The following is a 25115-nucleotide window of genomic DNA, read 5'->3' as shown; positions in this document are numbered from 1 at the left end:
CTGTCTTATCCCCACCCAAGTTTAGAGCCATTTAAATCCTGAAAGCAGACCTGACTTTTGCTCTCCATGGTCACCACCTCCAAAGGCAGACAGGGTCAATTCCATTCTAGTCTGAAGAACAAGACAAAGATACAGACCATATCTTGCTCCAGGCCTTCTGCCTTTGCGGACCTTGCCCCAGAGAGTAGCTTAGGTAATGCAAAAAACCTGGAAAGTTTAGCCGCTGGTTTTTAATTGCTTCCGACTTGCTGAATCTTAAATATTTTCAGTGAAGGACTGGACCCTTGCAGACTGAACTTAAATTTCCTGCTAACAGGCTTGCTTTCCCTGAGTATTTCCCAGAGACTCTTGGAGTCCATGCACCAGCTAGGATCAACAGACCATAGGATGAAAAACAGTGGTCTAGGCTGTGACAGTGACTCTTTGAAGCTGAGCTCAGAAGAGAGTGCTAAGCAACAGCTGGGGCAGTGGCTAAAACAGATCTGAAACATACCTCTGCTGCTGCTACTGCTCCTGTGTTCTCACCACCTTAACAGATCAGGAAGGACACAGCAAGGTCAGGGACCTTGGATGTCATTACATGCCAGCTCCATACGATACCTGCAGTGGTACCGAAGATGTCCCGCAATGGCATGACACAGTGCACAATGGCCCTGCTGTACTTACTACAGAAGGCAGAGATGCGTCAAGCATTCATTCACGCTCCCCTCCTCTTTCCCCTCAGTGCCCCTCTCCCGCCAATTCCTAAAGCCAACTGAAAAAGAAAGACACGGACCTGTCGGAGCGGGTCCAGAGGAGGGCCACGAAAATGATCAGGGGGCTGGAACACCTCTCCTATGAAGAAAGGCTGAGAGAGTTGGGGTTGTTCACCCTAGAGAAGAGAAGGCTCCGGGGAGACCTTCTTGCAGCCTGTCAGTACTTAAAGGGGGCTTATAAAAAACATGGCGGCAAACTTTTTAGCAGGGCCTGCTGCAACAGGACAAGGGGGAATGGCTTTAAACTAAAGGGGGGTAGATATGGACTAGATATAAGGAAGAATTTTTTTACGCTGAGGGTGGTGAAGCACTGGCACAGGTTGCCCAGAGAGGTGGTGGATGCCCCATCCCTGGAAACATTCCAGGTCAGGTTGGACGGGGCTCTGAGCAACCTGATCTAGTTGAAGATGTCCCTGCCCACGGCAGGGGGCTTGGACTAGATGACCTTTAGAGGTCCCTTCCAACCCAAACTATTCTATGATTCTATGAAAACCATCTCCCCTGCACCCTGCAAGGTCCCTGTGCTTTCAGCTGTGTAAAAAGAGAAGCAGCAAAGCAAGCGGCAGCCACCACCCCCAGCTGCCTGGCTGCCTTGCCTGGGGGCCTTTCATTTCCCCGCAAGCAGCCCCAGGATTCAGCCAGCGTTAGATGAGTCACCTTGCCCGTCTGGGTCTCTCCCAGGGTAGTGTGTGGGGGTGGAAGGGTTGGGGCTCATTGCAGGAATTTCCACACAACCCTTTCCTAACCGCACCCCGCTACAAGCAGCCCGTGAAGAAGATAGCAAACAGCAACGCTCACCAAGGAAAGGGAGAGAAACAAGGGAGGCAGAGATGAAGGGAAGAGAAAACGAGCAGCGATACAGGGCCCAGTTGCAGTTTATCTATCTACTGTGCTGGGATGGTACTGGTACGGGGATCCCTAATGCAAATACAGCTCAACAACAGTCTTGCCAGGGAAAGCCCCTACATAAGGAAGGAAATACAGTCTCTTGCAGATGGTTTTAAACTATTTCTCTGGATTTCCCTCACTCCAGCTCAAAATAATACAAATGTCCAAGTACAGCACAACATCACTTGAACTCCACAATGTAGTCTCTGCACAGGCAAAAACAAAACAAAAACAAAACCCAGCACAAACCCAAATTCTGATGGATAGACGGAGAAACAGCCAAAATAGGAGTTAATCAAATCAGGGCCAAGATCTTACACCCATTGGTTCTGGAGACACAAGATCAGGTCTGAGAGACAGCTCTTGAGAACTAAATGCCCTGTTTATTAAAATAAATAGGGATCAGATGGACAAATCCCTCCAGACATTTCAAAAGGGTCACCCGAATCTCCCTCTACGCTGTATTCAGGCAGGTGAGCCATTCCCAAACAGAAAAAGATAAGAGTAAAGCAATACCAGGCACTCCAACAGGCAGAGGTCTGAGTTTGTTTAGACACTGGGTGCCAGCTGGAACTCTAGAAAAAAACCCTCTGAAATCACATTTAAAGTTGGGAGGGTAAAAGAAAGGCAAGGAATAGTATTTAAAAATACAAGTTAAACGAACAATAATTGTGGATTCTTTAGCAAAGACTGCAAAGGTGGAATTTAAGTGGAAAGAAATTCTGACCCCTTGGGAGGCCACTCATTGTTCACTGATTCCTGCAGCCTCCTGAGATGTTATTTACTGAGCCCAGGAGGTCAGCTGGAAGAGGGATAAGAGGAAGGAGATTAGAAGAGCTCCACCTCCCCTGGAGGAGGGATACCGCACAAGAGCACCTTATTTTCAGGCAGATCTGTTGTGCTGGCACCACTGCTGGCTGCCTTTCTTACCTTGGAACAACTAGGCAAGCAGTGAATATGCTTTTTAAATCAGGAACATGTAGCATGAGCTGCTGAGCTGTTGCCTCTCACCTGTTATCTCCTCCTCAGAGTCACCATCTAGTTTTTATTCCTATCTTCCTCCACCTGCCAATCTGCAGCGGGAGCACAGCTTCCTTTTTCTTGAAAATAAAGTTATATGCTGTCTTCTCTGCAAGGAAGCAAAGCACAACAAGACCAAAAAGTTCGCTGACTGCTCTGTCCTGTCCAATGGGCTGCTGTCTTTTCATGTGCAGGGAAAATAGCGTACAGGTGGCAGGGAAAAAATGACAAGGAGGTAGAAGATAGCTCCTCCTGTTTTCTACACATCCTTGGATTCTCTGCACTAAACTCGGTGTCTTCTGGCTCATCTCCAGCTGATCGTGTCCGGTCAAACACAGAATGCTCTCTATCTAATTCTGGCTGAAACTCAAATGCCTCATTAGTTTTCAGAAGATGCCTCCCAGTCTTCTATAAACTGTATCCCACCTCTCTTGCCCACTAACTCATCTACCGGTTTCTTTCTTCAGTGTTGCCAGACATGGGGGTTTTTCAGCCCCTTTCACACAGGTACACATCATCTATCACTGTAGTTACCACTATACAGAGAGAGAGAGCAAAAGAGAGCGCACCAAGGTATCTTTATTGCTGCAGCACATACTCCTGTCTAGATCATTATTACGTATTCTTTGGCTGCAACAACAGCTAGGAGTCCCCAAACGTAACTCCATGGTGCTAGGTGGAGTATAAACAGAACAAAGGAACAAACCCGACCCCAAGATCTCTGCTGTTTAAATAAAGACAACACTTGTGAAAATATTTGACAGCTTCTTAACCTCGTATTTCCCTGGCATTTTCCCTTCTTGCTAATTTTATTGCAAATGCAACAGTGGATATTTTGTGCAGTGAAACAATTCCTTCTGAAGTATGTTTGCAACTGCGTTGTTATTTCCCTCTGGATTTTAGTCAGCATTTCTGGTACAACAAAGAGATACATATGTATTTTTTAAACTAATTACTCAGAACAGCCATGTCACCTCATGCAACAGAAAGGGGCTACACTTGACCTTTAGTCAACAGGAAGGGAGCTCACACTGCACTCTGCAGCAGCAGCTCTCTGCAGCCTATTAAGAGGTAATTCAGCAGTAACAAGGGAAAGAGAATTATCCAAATACATTTCAGGCTGCTTTGGTCAAGAATGCTTCACCTAAGTTGGGTAAACGCTCTCACTGTGCCTTTTGGCTTCCACCTATAAGAACTTGACTTTTTTCATGTGCAAAAAATTGAAAAGGGCTGCAAATTCCTAGGGGGTATGTGGGCCAGATGTGCCAAAAAATAACCACCAATATAATGTTGTTTCTATAATTCTTCTGATAACCGTGGTCGGGGGGGCAGAGAGGGCAGGAGAAACCAGGCGCCAACACATACTCTGTATCAAGCCTTGAAGGTCCCCAGCAGATCCTCAGACTGTTTCTTAACAGCTCTTTGCCGACAGTAAGGCTGAAACTGGGGAAAGCCAAGACATGCTAATGCACATTCCCTTCCACACCTTGTGGGTGTCCCAGTGGAAGTTAACGCAGCATTAACTCCCACACCCGCCCCTTTATGGCTTTCAGTACACAGCAAGAAGGAAAGGTCTCTTTAGGGCTCCCTGTAAGAAGTGCCACTACAGCAGCTCACAAAGAGGGAGAACTCTGTAAGCAAAGGTTTTGGGCCATATGAGTCGCTGAACCTCCACCCCGTTTCCTCCAGGGTTAGATGTTTTGCCTAGGCTGCCTGACCCCTCACCTTTTCCCCTTCCTACTTCTTCCCAGACAAACTTCAGTACAATTGCCTGCACTCTGTTAACCCAGGAAGGCTTCACTTAGAGGCATCAAATGGTTTCAGCTGAGGCTCTTCAGGTTTTTTTCTCACCCAATTTTCCATCTGGAATGACTAGCACACAGGGTGGATAAGCCATTTATCTGCCCAAGGTCACAGAGCCAGTTAGGACGGGGTCCCCTCCTCCACGCAACTGAGGTCCTTTGCTCTTGCCGCTAGGTGAAGAGTTTCACTTCCTCAATCCACCAGTGACTTTTTCAGTGGCAACTTGTGACACTCGCAAGTCACCGCTCCACAAAGGGTCTAATCCTGCGGCCCTGGCAACCGCATCAGCGTGTAAAGCCAAATCCTACTGAAATCTCAGTGACAAAAAATTGCTGAGAGTGAGAACAAGTTGCCCAGAGTACCTCATCCCTCAGATGGTCTGCACTGCGCTCCCTTTTGTGTCTAGGCATAAACCTGGTCTGCAAAATCTCCAGGGTAGGGGCTGTGTAATTGGGTGATGCTGTTTGTATAGCACCTATGACAGCAAGACTGCGATCCACGTTAAGGATTCTCAAAGCTCTCCTCCCATAACGTGAACTTGCAGTCCATGTACCTGCAAGCACATTATTGTAAGGCTCAGCTCCCTGTCCTCCCTACATTTTATCCTGGAATTAGACTGAACAGGTTTATGGTGCTGGAAGAGACCTGGTTAGGAAAAGGGGGGAGTGATGAGTTCAAGAGAGAGGGATAATCTGGATGGGCCAGAAAGGCAGTTTTGAATTTCTGACTGTATTTTTAATTAATTGCATGGCACTTACGAGCCGATGACAGGTGTTCTATAAATCTAAAATAATTAAATAAAATAAGCATAAGCTAAATAACAGTTTTGTATGGGCCATGCATATTTAAATATTCAAATCATGAGTGTGATATTAATAAAATATATCAAAGTTCACATTGATATAAACCAGATTTATTGTGCTATATATAGTACAGCTGGGCCTTACAGCATCACAGGGGTAGCAAAAGCAATAAAAAACTAATCTGTTTGTAGGCAAGCAGCCATATTCATGTTTGATGGGTTCACATAGACAGCCACAAAAAAACTGAAAACCTAGCTTTATTTCCTCATTTTCAAAGATCTGTAATGAGCAACTATTGCTGGCTTTCTGCATGAGACATCTACAGATCCTTCTCTCCACACCTGACACGACTGGTATGTAACACACCGCACATGTGCTTTACATTTTGATGACTAACTCTTCCGGGGCAGCCTTCACCCCAGCACAGCACACTCCAGCCCATTTCCCACACATTCACTCAGAAACCATTTAAACCAGCCCTAAGCTGCTCTAATGTATGCCACAGAACAAACATGCTCTCAGCTACCATGAAAGAGCTATATAAAAGAAAGTATCTTCCTTCACCACCTTCTCCTTCCCATTGAGCTCTGCACTGAGTGTCGCTCAGCTAAATCCCATGGATGCGATTTCATTCCAAATAAGCAAGTTGTTCCAATTACGCAAATTCCAAACTCCAGGAGAGATGAGGGCATCAGTGAAAGAAGAAAAGGGGAAGCCACTTACATCTACCTCAGTGTCTACAGCCAAACCCAGTCTGGTGACACTGTCAGGGTAACTGCCAAGTAGGTGTCTAGTAGCCTGTATGTTAAGGTGGGTTGATCTTGATTCAGGTCCTTTTGACCAGCCTGTCAAATCACACCAAAGTGCTGCCACAGCGGGGCCTCTCTTTTTGGTCAATCTTAGCTGACAGGTAAAGATTGAGTGAGCCGTGGAGACTGAGCACCCCTTCTGCTCCCCAGGAATAATGCCTTCTGGTCAGGGAAGCAGAGGAGGTACTTTTGGGGCTGACACAAGAGAGGTCTGAGGATAAACAGGGCATCTGCTAAAAGGGAATGGAGCCTCAGGGACTGTGACACAGGGGCTGAACTCCATTTCCAGCTCTCTTCTTGGATGATTACAAGGGATCATCTCCTCTCCTCGTGCCCCACTTCTCCCTCATCTCTTCCATTTTTAAAACAGGGGTTTTCATACTGAGGGAAAATAATGCAGCACCTAATATTGGTCACTTTCTGGCAATAATAATGCAGCCCTCCTTCAAAAGCACAGCCTAGCTAACATTATATTACAAGAGCAGCCAAAAAAGCCCCAAGAAACACAAGCATAAATGCCAGCATGTTTCAGAGTACTCTGTGGAGCAGCCTGAGTGATGTCACACATCTTTTTCAGCCCTAATTACCAGGATTCTCTGATCAAGGTAGAATTATTTGCTGATCAAGGATATTATTGATTCTAACTCGTCGGCCTACTGGGATCAGTCTGAATGACATAGTAGACCCCAACAGATTAAATACTGTCAGAACGTTCCAGGGAAGCTTTGAGGAAAGATTCTCTTCCTGTTACTGCCTTAGCATATGTCAAGTTTCACAGCTCGCAGGATATCAAGATGTTTCATGCCAGCCAAGGCTAACAGCACAGCATCTTAGTGCAAGCCAATGTCGGGGATGTTTCTCTGTACAGATGAATATAAGTCTTGTGAAGAGGGAGGTGGACGACAGGGTATTTCCTAATGGAATTTCCTAATTCTAGTAAGCAGTGAGAATTCTACCACTGAACTGACTGAAGTGAACTGAGTGAAGTTGAAAGTTCCAGAGGTATCACATCTCCACCTCTTCTCTTGCACGTACAACCCTGTACTGATGCCTTTCCAAGATCATTTAAAGCAAACATCGGAGGAAGGTAGATTTGACTGTTTAAGGAGTTGCAAGCTTTGACAGAACACACCGTGATCACTTCTTTAGATAATTCAAATACCACCTTGCTTCATAATCTGGTGGCCAGACAGGAAGACTTGACTGAAAGATCAGGAGAAAACAAAAGCAGCCAGACGAGGAGCGTAAGCTAGAATAGCATCTAGATGGGGGGAAAAGGCTTGGCTTTCATGAGAAAGCCACAGAGGTCGTTTTCCTGAAGCCCAACACATCTATTCATTACCCGAACCCGCAAGCTGTAAACACTCAGCCTGGCAAGCAGCATATACCAACATTGAGAAGATGAAGAGAAAGCATCATTCTCTTCACAGAGGCCTAATGCTCCACCAGCTGATCCACACACCAGGTTTCCAATTAAACCAACACTGAACAGGAGGTAAAAAGGCAGAAATCCGACTCGAGACATAAAGCAAATACTAAGGAGTAACAGACCTTAAGACAGTTGGACATTTCATCAGCATAATATGCAGAAAAGGGCCTTTGTAGCGGTGAAGGCCTGTCCTTCCCCACCCATTATAAAGATCTTAATCTTAAATAATTGCACATGTAATTTTAATAATTCCTTCATTCATTGGAGAACTCCAAACTGGTTTGTAAACACTGGTTTATTGAGGACAGGAGGCAATAATGGTTTCAGTCCACTACTAGATGGGAATGGTAGAACTGTCAGAAATGCTGAAAAAATAAGAATGTTCAGTAAATACTTCGTTTCTGCACTGGGAGGAAAAGCTAGCTCTAACATGGCATGAAAATGAAATACTTTTCATTCCAGCAGTGAATTAGGAGGTTTCCAAACAGAAACTTCAAAAGTTATGTAGTTTTAAATCAGCAGATTTAGATAACTTGCTCTCAAAGAGTTTCAGAATAGTTAGCCAGAGAAGTTCTTTAGACACTTCACTCAGGTTTTTTAATGAGCCTCAGAACAATGAGGAAATACAAGGTAAATGGGAAAACATAGCACTGTGCCTGTATTTTAAAAAGCACAAGCATAAGCAGAATAATCCAAGTAATTTTATAACCCCCAGGAGAAATAATGAAATAGAGGAAACCGGACAAGTAATAATAAATTAAAGGAGGGTGATATAATTTATGCAAATTAAAGCTTGTTAATGGAAAAGATGTTAAACTAATATATCTTTTTTGCTGAGACAATAGTGCTAGTGTAATGTGCTTAGATTTCTGCAAGTTATTTGATCTTACACCACACAACTTTTTGAATGAGAAATTAGAGCATTACAAGTCAACATGGCACAAATTAAATGGATTAAAAGGTGATTAAAAGACCTCAGAATATAAGCGTGTAACCAATTCTCCCTAATATTTTTATCGATGACCTGGAAGAAAACAAAGAGTCATCGCTGATGGTTAACACAGAGAATGTGCGAGTTAATGGCAAGTAACGAAATCCCAGGCTCATAAATAGTGTGGGCTAGTGGGTGAAGTTGGCATTTTAAAAGCAGGCAATATTATCCCAGGAAAAAGTGACTCTGAAAAGGGTGCAAGAGTCAGGGTGGGAATCAGGTGAAGAGGTTTATCATGGGCAATGCCCTAGCCATATCAATAACGTGGACATAAATGCCAGAGTAGTAATCAGAGCAGGAAAATTATAGTGTGTGTACATATAATATATATGATTGACATTACTTGAATACAGTGCCAACAGTTCAAGATGGACGCTGATATATAGTGTCAGGGGTTTTGCAGAAGAGTCACGCAGGTGATTAAAGATTTGGGATTGCCTCATTATGTGGAGAGACTGATGGACCTCACTCTATTTAACTCACTAAGGAGAAGGCTAAAAGGTTTCTTGATGATGGTCTATGGCTACTAAAAGGGAGTTCCAAAGAGTGACATACAAAGCTGTAAGGAGACCAACTGGCAGGAATGTGACACTAAACAAATTCAAATTTGCAATATCACCATCGTTTCCTAAAAAGTGAGAGTAGTTACCCACTGAAACAACTTACTAGGATCAATGCAGGACAGGACCAGGACATTTAATCAAGACTGGATGCTTTCCTTAAAAAGAAAAGTACAAAGACAAGCTACCATAAACAGGAACTAGTTTGGGGAAGTTCTATCGCTTATTATAGTGCAAGAACTCAGTCTTGATGGTAACAGTGGTCTCTCGCCCTTTTAACCCATAAATCTAAATATTTCAATTTCCGTACGCAGTACCAGAGGTGCTCTCCCCAGCCTGTATATGGGGAAGCTGAGTCACGGAAAGGTTAGTGCCTACATTTCCAAAGGCCATGCAAGGGTACCGAACACTGCACAGATTCCTGATGTGAAAGGGAATAAAAGGCACGTGGGCCCTGAGAAAGTATGTTCCTCGGTAAGCCAAGTTAAACATCCCAAATAAGCAGCTGCATTTGAAAACAAAGGTTGGAGAAAGCAATGTGGGTTATCCTCAGCAGGGAAAAGGGCAGAGGCCCAGACACTTGACTGCCAGCCCGCAGCATTCACTACTCTACTCCACAAGTGAACAGAGCCAGTATATGCAGGATGATTATCCTGAAGTGCAGGCTATGGGTTTGATTCTGCAAGTTACAAATTGGGTTTTCTTAATGAAACACTGAGTTTGCATAATTATGTTTTGGCTTTAGATGCCTCCCTGTCCATAGGAACATGCTGTAGGACTGCTGCCAACTGACATCTCAAAATCCGATGCCTATTATATTGGGAGGTATATTCAGTGGTAATAAACAGCAATCAGCCAAAGCAAAATCCTTCTCTCCAAATGCCCTGTGCTTTACCACCGAAGCAAATGGTTAGCAGCCACCTAATATGATCCCCAATGCCAATCCACAGAAGAGCCCCAAGTACCCAAGTTCATTATGCTCTTCAGTGTCAGCCAGCTCCATCCAGGCAGGTAACAAGCCTTTAGAAAAAGAATCACGTACTGAGATGACATTAAAGAGTTCCTACAAATTAAGGGCAACTTCTCTGGAGTACAATTTAAAACATTCAAGCAATGTAAAGCTGGAGCGCAAACCTCACCACAAAGAATTCTGCACTGTGTATGTTTCCAATTGACTTTCCTTGTCAGCACCGAGAGACCTCCCCAGGTGGAGGCTGGTCTCCAAACATGGGAAATCACTGAAGCAACTGATACCTAGACTTTATTATGTATTGAACTCATGTGTGGTCTTTACTGTACCACTACTAAAGTTAGGAAGCCAGATTCTTCCCTGGCTTACATCTTGGATCCCCCCAAAGTTGGAGAGGGTTCATGTGGGGCAGATCTCTAGGCAACAGAGCGTGATTATCCCGGTTGAAGCTGCCACCTGCAACAAACATGAACACCTGGGTCACTTCCCTTCATACAGTATTTCCTGCTCTTCCAGTAGCTACACTGGATGTGATACAGCAACAGCTCCTCTGCTTTACCCACTCTAGGGATACCTGGGGCCTCGTTTCCCAAAGCAGCCACAGGCAGTGAACAGCAGGACAGGTGAGAGACTTGATCACAAGCTGGAATCATCTTGCTTCCGTGGTGGGGTAGAGTTCTGAATCCCAGCTTTTTCTGTATTTTGGAGTAGTAGTCCTGGCTTTGCTTCCTAGCAGGATTCGACACTTCATCGCTCAACTCCTCTTTTCAGTGCACTTGAATCCTGGATAAAGGTGGGGGTGAGAATTCAGACTGCCTGTATCCTCATGTACCAAGCAGAAATACTCTACCATCAATGTGTCCTGTTACCCTGTTAGTGAGGGCAGAATTATACACAGTACAGATCAAGATAGAGTTTGGTCTTAAGATACAGTACTCGCACACAAACGTTTTTCAGACTCCTCTGTCCTTCCCTCTCTCTTACTATGCTGCATGTAAGTATTTCCCTGTGATATGGGGGAAAAAAATAGTTTTCACTCTTGGTGTGAAGCAAGAGCTTGGTGTGGTAAGCAGTCCAGGGTATTAGGAGTCCCACCACAACAACAGAATTACTCTCAAGATGTGAGTTTTTTCAGCCATCACACTGCTAAAGGAAAAGCACAGTAACTTGTAGAGCATATAATTTCAAATATCCTTTAAACACACTTTTTTTAGATTCTATAGTGGTTTAAAGACAATAGCAGAGACATCAATGGAAGAACTAAATCCTCCCAAAGCAAGGATGATTTTTGCCCTTTGCACACACCAGGGGAGAGAAATGCTTACCAGCCTCATGGAATTACTTTTACTGAACTTATTTCTTGAGAAATCCATCACAGCAAGGTGAGACTTCAAAAAATCAGATCCACATTGCTGATGCAAAGAAGTGCAGATCCATAGACTTCCAGCCCTGAATTACCAGCTCATGAATTTCAAGTCAAAAATGTTTTAAAGAATCACATTGTTAATTTTGGGATTAAAAAAACCCAGACCAAATGTATGAGGTTTTTATTCAGAATTAAAAGCATCCTTATAAGGAGTATGCAGGCTGTTCTTCTCATTCTGGATGGGCTGCTTCTTGACTACTTTGAGACCACATACTGTCCACTATGCCTGCAAAAACCTCAGCACTGGTGTTTGGAGCTGCACCTGAAGGGCAGCACCACCACCAAAAAAATAAATAAATCAGCCCTCTGCTCTGAAAGAGCCAATTTAGCTTGATAAGAAACAAAACTGCTTGAGGGCCAGAACACACCAAATTTTCCATGCTCTGCTAGGTGTCCTCTGATGCACACGAAATTTTGACGCAAGCCATGCCAGTCTAAAGATGAAAAAGAAGTCAACAGAGTTAAACTGATGTAAATCTAGACTGACTGTGATCAAAGTCCAATCCTGCATTCACACTGCCATGCTTATTTTAACCCACATTTACTTTAGATCAGAATATGATGTTACCAATTCTATTGCAGCTAAGCAGGAACATGCCAGGCATGGATGAGGTCGCAACAGTTTTGGGCACTGAACGCACAAGGAACAAAAAACTACCCAGCCATTCACAATATACAACTTATTTTCTTTTTTGTTTTTTTAAACTGACCCTAAAACACTATAATACTTAAGACTAATGGTGTACAATGTTTAAGCAACACTACTATTGTAAACTCTAGTTCATTGAACCATCGCTGAAGAATCTTGTAGTGCCTTCCTTTGTAAGTGTACTTTACGGTTAAGTGGGTGAATCACAAGGGGGAAATAAAAGAGGAATTGATATCATCGTCCCCTCTGGGAGGGGGGTGGGGGGAAAAGGTTCGCTTGTGTGGTTCACCCCATGTCGCAGAAAAAGAGATCTCAAGAATCACAGCTGTGACGAATGGTGGGAAAAGTTATTGATCTAAAAGAATTCATTTTTACTATAAGGGCTGGTACTTTTACTTATTTAATAAAGGTCTGGCGTCAAATCACTGTGAATTTCAGGATTATCTAATTCTATCTAATCTCATTCAATCACTGATGCTCCAGACTGTGGCAGAAAGGAATGCTTGCCCTTTCCTGTCTTCAGGGGCTATCTCCGGTTACCCTAGCAACACAGCAAAAGCAGCTTCAACAGAGCTGAGTACCACCTATCACATTCATCTCCAGATAAAAAGAAAGGATGGGGTTACAAGGGAGTTTTTGCAATTTGATGGGTAGAGATAGGCAGAACAGCAGCTACCATTGGAGTGGAATCTACTCATAACTCTGAATTAGCAAGGCCCCAGAGACTCGGTGATAAATACAAGCTCCTAGGGGTAAGACACTCATAGACAGCAAACTAGGCTGGTAAAGTGGTCTGCTTGCTTTCAAAAGAAAGAGAAAAGTTTTATACTAAGAAGCTGTGGTGATTAAGAGGCCCAAGTTAACTGAAGCTGTTTAAAATCCCAGAGCTGCTTTTTAAATTATCTGAAACAATCATACATCCCAGCACTAAACTGGGAATCAACTACAAGCAAACACACAACTTCGTTGCAGTGTCATCATCAGAAATATTTTAGAAGATGTATTTTCTAGACCAAAAGGCTGTCGAGTGTCTCTTCTAACACCAAAAGCTCTCAAGTTTTCCTGCTTCTTAATTCTCTGGAAACCGTTCAAAAAAGTTCTACCTTCCTAATTGATTAGCACAATGCAAGAAGTAACAGGTACTGCCCATCATCTCACATCTTAAGACAGAAGATGCTGTTACTCCTAGAAATGTTGATTAAACCTTACTATGAAGTCTTTTTTTTTTCCATTTTACAATGTGATAAAGAAAAGACCACATCAAGGCACCAGCGCAGAACTCGCTCACAGGCAACTGCCTTCAATTTGCACTGAGGCACGACAAGGCCTCTTGCTCCATCACTTTCAAAGAGCTGAGCTCTGGACGTGTGCTGGTAAACACAGCAACTTTAGCCCAATACAGAGGACATCTCTACTAGCAAAAGCTGCTGCTGCAGCACACACGCAGATGAACACCACCTTTTTCTGGCAAGCACCACACTGAAAAAAGCAAGACTGTTTGTATGAGCCCCTAGTCTAATGCCACAGTACAGCAGCCATGGGGACAACAGTCTTCGCTGATGGCCGTACGCATTACACGGAGGTGAGACTGCCTTCAATGACCTGGCTTGTTGGCGAATGCTGGCGCAAGTTTCTTTCTAGCTGAAGATGTAAAAGGTTAAAGAAGCCTACTTTGCGTACCGATTGAAGCGACCTTGACATCTTAAAATGAGGGATTTGATATGCAGGAGTATTTTCGTCCAGGTAATCAAAGAACAGGGCAAATTTGGGCTTGACGGTATTCCCAGATTCTGTGGCTTTGTATCATGTGCAAAATAAAGTGAAATCAGTAAAAGCTAAAAGTTCCTCATTGACTAGAGGTAAAATAAATAAGCAAGAACCTTTCTTTCCATGCTTGGGAATTCCCTCCATCAATCCCTCCTCGTCCTCAGACACGTTACAAGAAAATCCCATATCAGATTATATTTATGACCCAGGGGAATGTGTAATTTCCTCTCTGTTCTCACTGGTTTTGTTAAAATAACAGAGCCAAAAATAAAAGAAAGGAAATGCATTGCTCCAACAGTGGAGGTGGTACATACAGAAGATTTACCTTCACACAAGAGCAGTATGAGAGTAAAGCAGAGGTACTAAAGATGTTTTCAGTTTTATTTACGAAAATGCACGATTCCTGCAACAATAAATAACTCTTCAGGAGATATCTTTCATTGCTCTCAATTGAAAAACACAACTTTGGGACACGGAGCCCTATAATGAGTTTTTCACTGACACCTACCAGAAGTGAGGAAGGTGAGCATCTCCTAACAGAAAAAAGCCCCGAAATGGTGAGAATGGTGCTTCTTCAGCTGTTGAATAAGTGAAGATGATGCATTTCAATATGGAGAAGGAAGAAGGGAGAGAAGAGGCCATAGATGCCAAACAAGAATCTGCTGTGTAGCAAGACGTTTTCCAGATAAAGGAAATGGACTGTGCATAAGAGAAACAGAATAAGACAATGCAGAAGAAGGAAAAAACCCCAAACAAAAACAAACAAACAAACAAACAAAAGATAAAAAAAGGAAGAAAAGTATAGATAAAACAAAGTGACTTTGCAAGCATAAAATTCTGACCAAGCATTACTTCATTAAAAACAGAGTGGATCTCTTTTCCAAAGTCTAGGGCCAATAGGAAACGGCTTCTCTGTTCTCCCTGTCCCATAACTGAACCAGACCAAGCAATCTGAAAAGTTCATCACCTCTGCAAACTTGAACTAGTTGATAGTTTTAAACCTCAGGAAAAGAAAAATGAACAAAGTTTATGAGGGAGCTAATTCTAATCCTTTAGTCACCTCTGCCATTCAGATGCCGTGTTCACTGAAGGCATTTGCCACCAGGCTCCAAATTAGCACTGATCCCTTTGAATAAGGCCAGCAAGTTTGGACATAGACCACTGCAAATTAAAACCAGGTGTCTGTGCCCTGAAGCAGTAGAGACAGCCCTAAGCAGTTTAATGACACCTCTAAATAATTTTGACAGCAAAATTACTTATCCTATGTCACCTTTACACTGCCCTTGACACACCATTAACAAGATGATGTTGCTTTCCCTGCTTCTGTGTATTTATTTATCTATCTTTCTTCCCATGCCTAACTTTCTTTTCCTCAGACCAGTAGATTTTCTAGACCTGATGGAGTACAGTGCGATTCACCGGGCAGGCAGTGCTAGCTGCAAAGCCCATCCTGCATCTGCTGACTTAGTGTGTAAAACTTATTCCCACAGGGGCTGAGGGCTCGGAAACTGCCTCTTCCTACAACTGAGCCCACCAGAGAATGTTAACACCACAGTGCCAGAAATGACACTCTGTCTTGGCTCTTCCAGGGAATCAACACCACGCAAAAGTCTGCGGGACAAGGAAACCCCCTCTGCAGTCTTTATGGAATCCCAGCAGGAGGAAATTTGCTCACTCCAAGCAGAATCCCTCATACACGCCAACCTCAGCACAAATATTCTTTCACCCTCTTTCAGGGAGGGTTAGCTTGGCCCGTTATTCACAAACACCTCACAAACACTAAACTGAACTTACAGATGGATCTTCCTCTGTCCTTCCATCATGCAAGACCTTTTGCATTCAGTTTCTCATCATTGCTCACTGAAACAGCAAGAATCTTCACTACAGCTCTTGCGCTATAGCAAGCCTCCCCCACTTGGAACTCCTTAAAACCCCCTGTAAGATAAAATTGTTTTCCTAAGCCATAGCTGCTTATACATCTCTGCTGTTCACTCACAAGATTACAATCCAATTAATATTTTCCTTTCCAGAGGGTATTTAATAATCCACAAAATTAAATCCGTCAGTATTGTGCTGGCACTCTTAGCGCCATTGATCTGGGTTTGTTCTGCCTCATAATAACTAGTCATTTTATTGGTGTAACACCCATCTTCCAAATCTCTGACAGTGCGCAACACCATGCAATTGCAGTGTGCCCTGTTCATGAGCTAAGTTTGAGAACGATTAGGAATAACTTCCAATGCAGAATACATTTAGGAGCACCTCTCATATCTACACTGATTCCCATTTCAAGCTCTCAGTTTTCCCCTGAGAAGTGCTGTATGACCCAAGAGCGGTTGATTTTAGGGACCCTTCTGTGAGAGAAGCGGGCATACATGTTCTCACTGCTCTCGGATTAGAAAGCCTTGCAAGCTGAGGCTGTGGACTCAAACTCAGCACCTCTCCCCAGTACTGTCTGGGATGTGTGAGTCTCTCACCCCATTTAAGAGCACAACATACCTTATCTCCAGCTCCTCTATAAAGGTGATGTCTGACAGATTTTCAATAAACTTTTCTTAAGCATTCAAGTTTAACTTATAAGTTTGCAGTGCAACACACACTCTAAAAATCACCTGAGTGAAGTCCATTAAAAAAACAAACAGAACCAAAAAACCTACAAACAAATAAACAAACCAACCAACCCAGCCAACTCAAAAAACTCCAACAAATGCTAACCTAAACTAAAATGTGCTGGATTAAAAGCAACAATCCAAATCAGCATGAAACCACAAATAAAAATCAACAGACTGTGCCAAAGACCTTGGGGGGATAAAAAGGTTTATAAGTCTGCTTTACAGAGGGGTTTTTTCCACATTCATAAAGCAGCCCCCAGAGACATGAAGGCAAAGTTATGAAAACAGTCCTCTTCACATAAACCCCAAGATTCTCCAGCTCCAATCCTTAAGTCCACAGCAGCTCAGAAAGGAACCTAAATCTAATCTGTTCAGTTAAAAGTAAAATTTCAGACTTAATCCTGCCTCTACAGGCAGCCAACTAAATTTTCCAGCAGGCAAAGCCCTCTTCTCATAGGAAAGTTCTCTTGAAAGACTCACACCCAGTGTGGGAGACTCCCTTTCTTGGGCCAGCCTCTGAATTTGGATCCCACAGCACAGGGATCTGCTCAGTAGCCCAGGCATCTCCCTTCTTTCCCCTGTGCAGCTCTCTTCCTGGCTTTCCAGGCAAACTGCGGGGCAGCCCGGTGGCCAGAAGGGCATCACTGGGGAAGGGCAGTGAATGCAGCTGCAGCCAGAACCCAATAGCACAAGTCACGCAAAGTCACACTTTGGGGGAGATGCAGAGCTGCTTTCCACCCCTGCACCTCTGAAACAGGGAGACAGGACAATGCTCCGAAATCTTAGGGCTAAATAACAGGGACTTTGCCGATTACTGGCATTCAGTTTTTTAAGTAAGCAGACAGTTACTTTTTCCATCCTTGACAAAGTCTTGGACTAATGCCTTAACCTCAGGGGCATCAAAAGAAAACAACAACAACGATGACGATGGAAAGCAAAAAGCAGCAATTAAGAAGAATCACATATAAATCAAATCAAGAGCAAAACACAGCCCCAGTAGGCAAATGAATTACCATTGTCATTGACCAAGTTATGCAGAATTACCATGTGTCGTGACACGCCACGAAGGAGATGGGGTAAAAAAAAAAAGAAAATTCTATCGTGCTTTTTGTTTTGTTTGAATATGGCCATATCACGATAGCTTTCTGAAAGCTTGCCTTTCCTTCTTTACCTGTGACCCGAACCTCAAACTCCAACGCAGGCTACCTTTCAAACAGACACCCTGTCCAAGAAAAGATGGGGAAAGAGGATGAGGAGCAGCCAACGTCCAGTCCCAACATGCTTTCAGAGGCAGCATGGCTAGTATGAAAAACACAGTAAGGGCCACACTGTCTGATAATGGAAACAATCGAAGTGTATCTATCGTAAGGAATGCCTCTCCGCTGTTACATTGGATATGCGATGCTAGACATTGCAAATCTAAGATATTTTGTTTGAGCAATAAAGATTTTAGTGCTGTTCTCAAGACCATTGGGTTTCCCCCTCCCGCTGGCTAAAAAGACCACTGCCAGTGAGCACACTTCCAAGACCAGCCCCAGCTGTGGGTTTGAAAGTGGGGATGGAGAGAATGCATGAGCGGTATTTGGAGCACAGAGGGAAGTTTGATGGGGACAGAGGGAACCCTGTAGTGAATGGGTTTCACCAGAATAGACTGGAATCCGTCCAGGGCTCCAAACAAGATGAACTGTGTCTGCCCAGAACTGACAAGTACAAATATGGGGGAAGACCCCTGTTCACATCTGACAACTTACTTTGTGAACGCTTGGCATCCTGTGCCTCCAAAAAAATTGAAGGGACTGAGACCCGTGCCATTCCTCCCCTCCAGGATCTGAAAAATCTCGGGTGCAAAGGCTAGGGTACAAAGAAAAGGGGACAGGAAAATCGGAGGCACAGTCACTCTCCGGAAGGGCATGGGGTGGGGGGAGCATACAGTGCCCCGTTCCCCATCTCTGCAGAGCTGGGGAGAAAAGCAGACGGCACTGTGCCATGCAGACACCACTTCCCCGCTAAAGCCTCCGCTGTGCTGACTGCACACCCGGCCCGGGAAGGATGGCTCTGCCCTTCCAGCCCCCAAAGCGGCACAGGGAATGCCCTCCCCAGCCCCGGAGGGAGCCCCCTGCACTCCCCCGTTCCCGGGGGTCCTCCCTGCCTCCCCCCCCCCAGCTCGGAGCGACCCTGCGGCCCGGAGGGGCCCTCCTGCATCCCCCTGCCTTCCCCCCGGCCGGCGGCAGCTCCCCCCCGGCTCCCCGGCGGCCCCGCCGCTGATTGATGGATGCCGGCGCGGGGGCGGCCGCGGCCCGGGGGAGGAGGCGCCAGGGCGGCCGGCGCGACGCGGCTGCTCCCCCTCCGCCTCGCAGGAAACCGGCGGTCGGTGGCGGAGCTGGCCCCGGCGCCGGCCGCTGTCTGCAGCTGCAGCAAACGAGCTGCGACGGGGCGGCGGGGGGCGGCGGAGCCGGGCTCGGCGGGGGCCGGGCGCCGCTTTCCCCGGCCGCCGCGGGGGCGCCCCCGGCGCTGCCGGCACCGCGGCCGGGGGGAGCGGGCGGGGGAGAGCGGCGCCAGCCCCGGCGGGCCGGGGGCGGGGGGACCGGGGGCCGCTGCCCGCCCGGCTGCTTCGGCGCTCGCCGGGGTGGGACGGGGGCTGGGAATCGGGGGCGGCCCGCCCGCCGGGCTCGGTTTTATTGCGGGGAGCCGGACCAGCCGGTAACGAGTCAGGCACGGGGGGGTTCGTGCAAGGCTCAGCTCTGGTTCCTCAGACGCGTTTTCCAACCCGGCTCTGCGGCACGATGCAATTTCCTTTCCAGATCAACCCCTCCTCTCCCTAACCCCGAAAAAGACCCAGACCGGGCCTCAGAACAATCGCTGCCGTTGATTAAAGCCCCTGACATTACCAGTCTGATTGGACAAGGGTGGCAGGGCTGGATAAACTGGATGTAACCCTTCCCGAAGGAAGAGCTGGGCCGGGGCCTTGGAGGGCTTCCTTTTCTGCCTGCAGTTAGCAGATGGGGGGAGATGCAGATGCCTACAAGCAGCTGGCTTGCCCCGTCACAAAGGCAATGCTTGAGTTTTTCTGGCCTATTCCCGCTGTCCAAGGACTGATTTCGGATCAGTAGAACCAGCTGGTGACAGAATGAGCTCCCCGTCTCCATACCCGCCATGTGATAACACAGAGGCGCAAGGACCCAGGCATTGCAAATCTCTACTTACCTACACTGTAAAATATAAAGCATTTCTACATTTGAGGAGAAACAGCCCTTTGATCTCAGTGGTGCTTAAATTGGTGATCACTAAACGGGGAAAGATAAACCGTGCCCGATTTTTAATCCTTCTTGTGTAACTGTTTTGAATGTGTAGTGCATGTAGCTATGGCAAGGCACTACCAAAAGATTTCAGGTTCAAAATGTGAAATTGTCGTTTGGTCAGGTATATGTTCTAATCATAGCACAGAAAATGCAGTAAGCACCGAGAAACAAGAGTTCTGATAAAAGCTCTCACTGGGGTTTGTGCTCACTGTGCAAATTCTGACATCAAAACCCCCTCTAACTAATTTATACAGCTGGGGAAGCAGTAGGAGGCAAGTCCAGAAGGATTTATTTCTCCTTTCCCAAAACTATACCAACCTCTCTTTTCCTCTCTCCGAACTTCTCAAATTCACTTCTATTTTAAAAGACACTTGTTTCATGCAGAGCTGCCTTCCCATCTGTAAATACATGGTATCCCTGTGCAACTGTTAAAATGTTGCTGCTAGGAAAGTGCAACGTGTCATTTTGGCTACCACCTAATGCAACCTAGTACCCAGAAAGTGACCAGTAGTGTCATCTGGCCAGACCCTTCTCGATACCACCAGCAACTGTGGTGTATCACTGTGGTCTGCAGATCACTGCTTGTTGGCCTCTGATCTGCATGATAGGTAATTAAAGCATATGCAAAACTCAAAACTGGAGAAAGCTTATTACACATCACACTTTGCCCCATAAACTCAGAGGAACTACGTGAGTCCGTCGGAAACGCCAGGTTTCAGTCTATCTGGTTTGCTGGGTTTAAAATACCACGGCTATGCTGCAATATAACTAGTACTCGTAAGCTCGATGGGCAGTTATTGCTTTGGTACGGACTGCTGCTACACAAAACAGACGCAAGAGACTCGCATCGCAGAGATGGTATCTTCACCTTAATTTATGTAACTATTGATTTTTGCTCTAAGCCCCTTCCCATGTGAATGTGTGTATTTGTATACATAAGCACGCATGCACATATACACTATGCAGAAATAAGTTAAATTCGCAATTCTGTCTGTCGTGCAGAATCATAAAGATACTGCATGTGAAAAGAGATTGTTCGTTTGATCTCAAAGAAACAATAAAAGAAAAAATGGTTGATTTCAGTGGATAAAAGTACGTAAATTTCCAGCTGCATCTGTTTCCGCAGTGCTACTGACAATGTCTTAAGTCATGGTGTTTTTTTCAGACCAAGACCCGCTTTAGTTCCACAAACCAACAGCTTTGCCATCCCATTTAGACGTTATTGTATTTTATGGTTATTTTTACACATGATGAACTGTTCTTAACGCCTTAGTTTACTATGATTTCAGTAGCTTTTTATTTATAGCATCAACATCTTTTTCATGAAACTGTTGATGTCATATAGAGATTTGAAAGTCTCAGGATAAAGGCAGACAGCAGAAAACACAAGGAACTGAAAAGTTGGGAAAGATAGATCTGTAAAAGCAATAACTGTGATCTATGATGTGAATGTTGTAAAAGTTGTAAGCCTTTTGAGATGAGCTTGTTCCTCCTTCAGCTTATCTAAAAAAATTCACTCATGGTTTGTAAACTGTGGCTGCTCTGACTCTAACACGTGGGTGCAATTACAATTCCCTTTTGCTTTATTTAGCCATTTTACTCCTCTGCACAATACACAAAAAGGAAGGGGTGAGAACAGGGAAGAGGCTGCTGAATGATTTGCCGTTTGCGTATAGACAGCTCCCCCTGAAAACCATACAATCACACTGTGTGTTGCATCCTTTAGGTCGAACACTGCTCTCTTCCCATCTGCTCTCTTTGCAAACTCCTCTTCTGCTAGCCTTTAACTAGACTGCAGGTACACTCGCAGTGCAAGCAGTGCTCGGGCAAAGACTCAATGACTGACAGTTCCCAGCCCTCAGAGATCACGGTTTCATGATCACAGAAGCAAAGGGATTTTTTTTAAGGGAAGGAGGCGGAGGAGAGGGGAGATGTCTTAACTAAAGCACATAGTTTAACAATAATCTTACCACTGGAGACGAAATTCGACACCCAGGGCAATCACAGATTGGAGGATGTACCTGTAAGATTCCTTTGGACATAAGAGTCTTCAAACTTTTCCCTGGATGCAGAGGAGAAGAAAAAGAAGAGGAAGAAGGATCAGCACCTTTATAAAAGGAAAGTATTTAGGGAAGCAGGGGGGAAGCACGCGTCTCCTTCCATACAAACACCCCTCCCCTTGCCTGCCTGCCTACCAGCCACCCCTCCCCCCCTCCACCTACCCCTTCATCGAACTTTCTCCCCTACAGATAACCGTGGAAAGGAGCACGGCGCAACCCTCGTTAGCCCCTGCCTAACCTTGGTACCAACGCTCCCGCAGCCTGGAGAGAGCCGAGGCAGAAGGGGCACCCGGAGCCCGGGCGCAGCGGCCAGCCCGCGCAGCCTGCGCGCAGCCCCGCGGGGCTCCGCGCTGCCCACGCCGCCAGCCCCACGCCGGGGGACGGCCATGCGAGCGGGGCAGCCCGCTCGGCGCCTCCCCCCTGCTTCTCCGTCCATTTCACCTCAGTTCTCCTGACTCACCCCAGAGGAATTGAGATTTCCTGAAGGCAGCCAGGAGCCCAGTAATAAAAGAAACAGAAGAGATGAGTGGAGTAATGACAATTAGCGCGGCCCCCGAAGTTACTCCCCTTTTCTCTGGCGATCAATAAACAAGGCGAGGTGTCAGTCACCTCCTAATAGCTCCTCAGACCCCCGGGCTGACACCTCCGGCTCTCAGCTAATTACGTGTCGCATCGGCTCTCCTCTCCCGCGCCCCCCCCCCCCCCCCGCTCCCCCCGGCCGCTGCTCCCCCGGGCCAGCCGGGTCCCCGCTCTCCACCTGCCGCCTGCACCAGCAGCTCCGCCGCGCCAGCCCCGGTGCCGGGACTGCGGCGCTGGCTCGGGCTGCACCGCAGGCGGGAGGGGAGGAGAGGGAGGCAGGGCAGGCTCCCGTCAGCAGCCGCCAGCGCCGCGGAGGTCCCGCGCCACCCAGCTGCGAGGGGAACACCCCCCTCCGCCCCGCCCGCCGCCCCGCCGGTGCCCGTCCTCACCCGGCGCGGCGGGGCTGCGCACTGCCGCTTCCCCGCGGCGCCGCGGCTCTGCCCGCCGCCGGCTCCGCGCCTCCACCACGGCCGGCCGCCCCCCGCGGAGGAGAGCCGCGGGGCGCGGAGTGGCGCCGGCCCCCACGCGCGGCGTGCCCGCGGGGCGCTAAGCCCGCACCCCGCAATTTGCCTGGTGTTCAAACCTCTGCCCGCGCGAAGTGAAACTTCTCTCCAGAGGAGAGGAGCGCGCCCCCCCCCCCCCTCCACACCCCCCACACCCCCCCCCCAAAGCAACTGTTCCCAAATCGCTCGGAAAACTTCGCCGCTCTCCGGAGAGACCGGTACCGGGGCGCTCGGCGAGGGGATCCGGTAGAGAGGGACCGGGGGTGCGCGGGGGAGGGGGGCACGGCCGCAGGAGATCAGGTCCTGAGCTCTCCCCCGTGCGAATGCTAATAGGCGGTAAGCCTCCCCCTTGGATCCCGCTCCCGAAGCATGGGGGCGAGAGGGAGGATGCGGAGGAAGAGCAGAGCAGCGTGGGGACCCCGGCACAAGCCGAGCGGTGAGCAGTGCCTTTACCTTTGTGCCTGATGCTGCGCTTCCAGTCCTTGGCCGTCTCCCTGCCGCTGACAAACTGGAACTCGTTGGGGGTGAGCCACTCTCCCCGGTACCGGATAGAGGGTCCTTTGCTCCCCTGGCACAACTTATTGATGTAGAGCAGCGCCTTGTTCTCCCCGCACTCCACCTCGATGCAAGGCTCTCCGTTGTCAAAGAAGGGCTGGAAATCCGGGATGGAGGAAAACCTCTCCAGCATCAGGTCCTCGGGGAGGTGGTGGGGGTGGTGGGGGTGGTGGGGGTGGGGGTGGTGGGTCTCGTGGAAGCCCAGGTACGCGCGGTGGGCAAAGATCTGGTCGTAAGCCGGCGGGTGCGGGGTTACCACCGGAATGGCAGCGGCGGCCAGAGGGGCGAGATAGTCAGGTAAGGTTTCCATGGGCTGGTTAAAGGCTGCCAGGGCCATCTCTTCCCTGTCAAGTCGCTCCTTCTTGATAGCAGGCATGGTGCTGCTGCGCTCCCCGTGCGCCCTCGTCTCTCCAAAGCACAGTGGCTCTAATGTCTCCGGTTCAACTTGCCCCCGCTCTGGCTGGAGTTTGGATGAAATGCGCCAGCAGCAGCAGCAGCAGCAGCAACACAAGCACCTTTGGCGCTCGGGTGCCGGAGGTGGCTGGTATCCCCCGGAGCAGCCCGCTAACAAATCTCCTGGGCTGGCTCCCCAGCAGAGCTGTCTGGGATCCCTCTCCCACGGAGAGGCTAATGTACCGTAGACCCGGGAGCTGCTGTGTGGCTCGCAGATCTGCCCCTCCGGACTAATACCTGACATCTCGGAGAGGTCTCTGCTGCCGTAGACATTATTTTGGTTTAAAAAAAAAAAAAAAAAAAAAGCTTATTGATTCCCCTAGATCGACCCACCTTCTCACCAGGCTGGAGGGTTCCCCGCCGCCCACCCAGCCCCCTTTCACCCTCCCCCCCCTTCCTTCCTTTAAACTGACACCTGGTTTATTTATTTATATGCAATAATTAAAATTAAACGCTGCGCCCCCGCCGCCGCTCCGCGATCCCCTCCCCTCCTCCGCCGGCGCCCGCCGGGCGCAGGGAGGACGAAGCCCCCGGACGGTGCCGGCTCTCCCTGCTCTGCCCGCGGGGCTCCAGGCACCCGGGCGGAGAAGTTTCCCGGGGGCCGCCCACCTTCACCTGCAAAGTGCAGACTCGCCCCGCTCCCACCGAAGGCTTTATGATCACTGCGAGTTGGTGTTTAATTTCCACTCCTGCACAAAATTTTAAAAAACATGGTGTTACATTACATATATCTACGTATATATATATATACGCACAGAGACACACAGACAGACACATTTATATCCCCGCGAGCTCGTGCCACGGCACGGCATGCGCTCCCTACGCCGCTGCCCCCAGACCCTAAATGCCTCGCTGTGTTGGGCTACTGGGCCGGGCTCCCCTCCGAGCCGGGACAGACGTATATTGATCTGTGCTCAGGAGTCACAGTATAGTTCAGAGACTCCGACCAAACAAGATTTCCCTCCGCCGCCGCCGCCGCCGCTTCTCTAACTTGGCCCATTTAAACAGCAGAGGCGCTTGCAAGCGCCGCGCCGGCGGCGGCGGCGGGGAGAGGGGGTGAGCGACGGACGGCGGGGCCAGCGCCGCGGCCGCGCCAGGAGCCGCCGGCCCCGCGGGGCGGCCCGGGGGCTCCCCCCGGCTCCGGCGGGCTGCAGCGGGGGGACGCGGGCACCCTGCCGGGTGGG

The 25115-nt window shown here is 47.6% G+C and overlaps 1 protein-coding gene across 3 annotated transcripts in view; it reads right to left on the bottom strand.

Moving 5' to 3' along the window:
* Positions 1-24572, bottom strand: part of SAMD11 (sterile alpha motif domain containing 11) — a 129286-nt gene extending 104714 nt beyond the window's left edge. The window contains exons 1-3 of one of the 3 annotated variants that reach the window (XM_076356333.1): positions 24541-24572; positions 23377-24188; positions 21752-21843 (exon numbers count right to left, since the gene is read on the bottom strand). In XM_076356333.1, coding sequence (XP_076212448.1) covers positions 21752-21843; positions 23377-24175 — 891 coding nt within the window. In that variant the 5' untranslated portion in view covers positions 24176-24188; positions 24541-24572. Of the gene's footprint in view, positions 1-21751; positions 21844-22598; positions 22614-23376; positions 24189-24540 lie in introns of those variants that run through there. The other 2 variants (XM_076356334.1, XM_076356336.1) reach the window with 2 other exon arrangements.
* Positions 24573-25115: the final 543 nt, after the last annotated feature.

The sequence above is a fragment of the Aptenodytes patagonicus genome, chromosome 19, assembly GCF_965638725.1.
Source record: "Aptenodytes patagonicus chromosome 19, bAptPat1.pri.cur, whole genome shotgun sequence".
Classification (NCBI taxonomy): Eukaryota; Metazoa; Chordata; class Aves; order Sphenisciformes; family Spheniscidae; genus Aptenodytes; species Aptenodytes patagonicus.
Note: the sequence above shows the minus strand (reverse complement) of the source record. Positions and strands in the feature narration are given on the sequence as shown.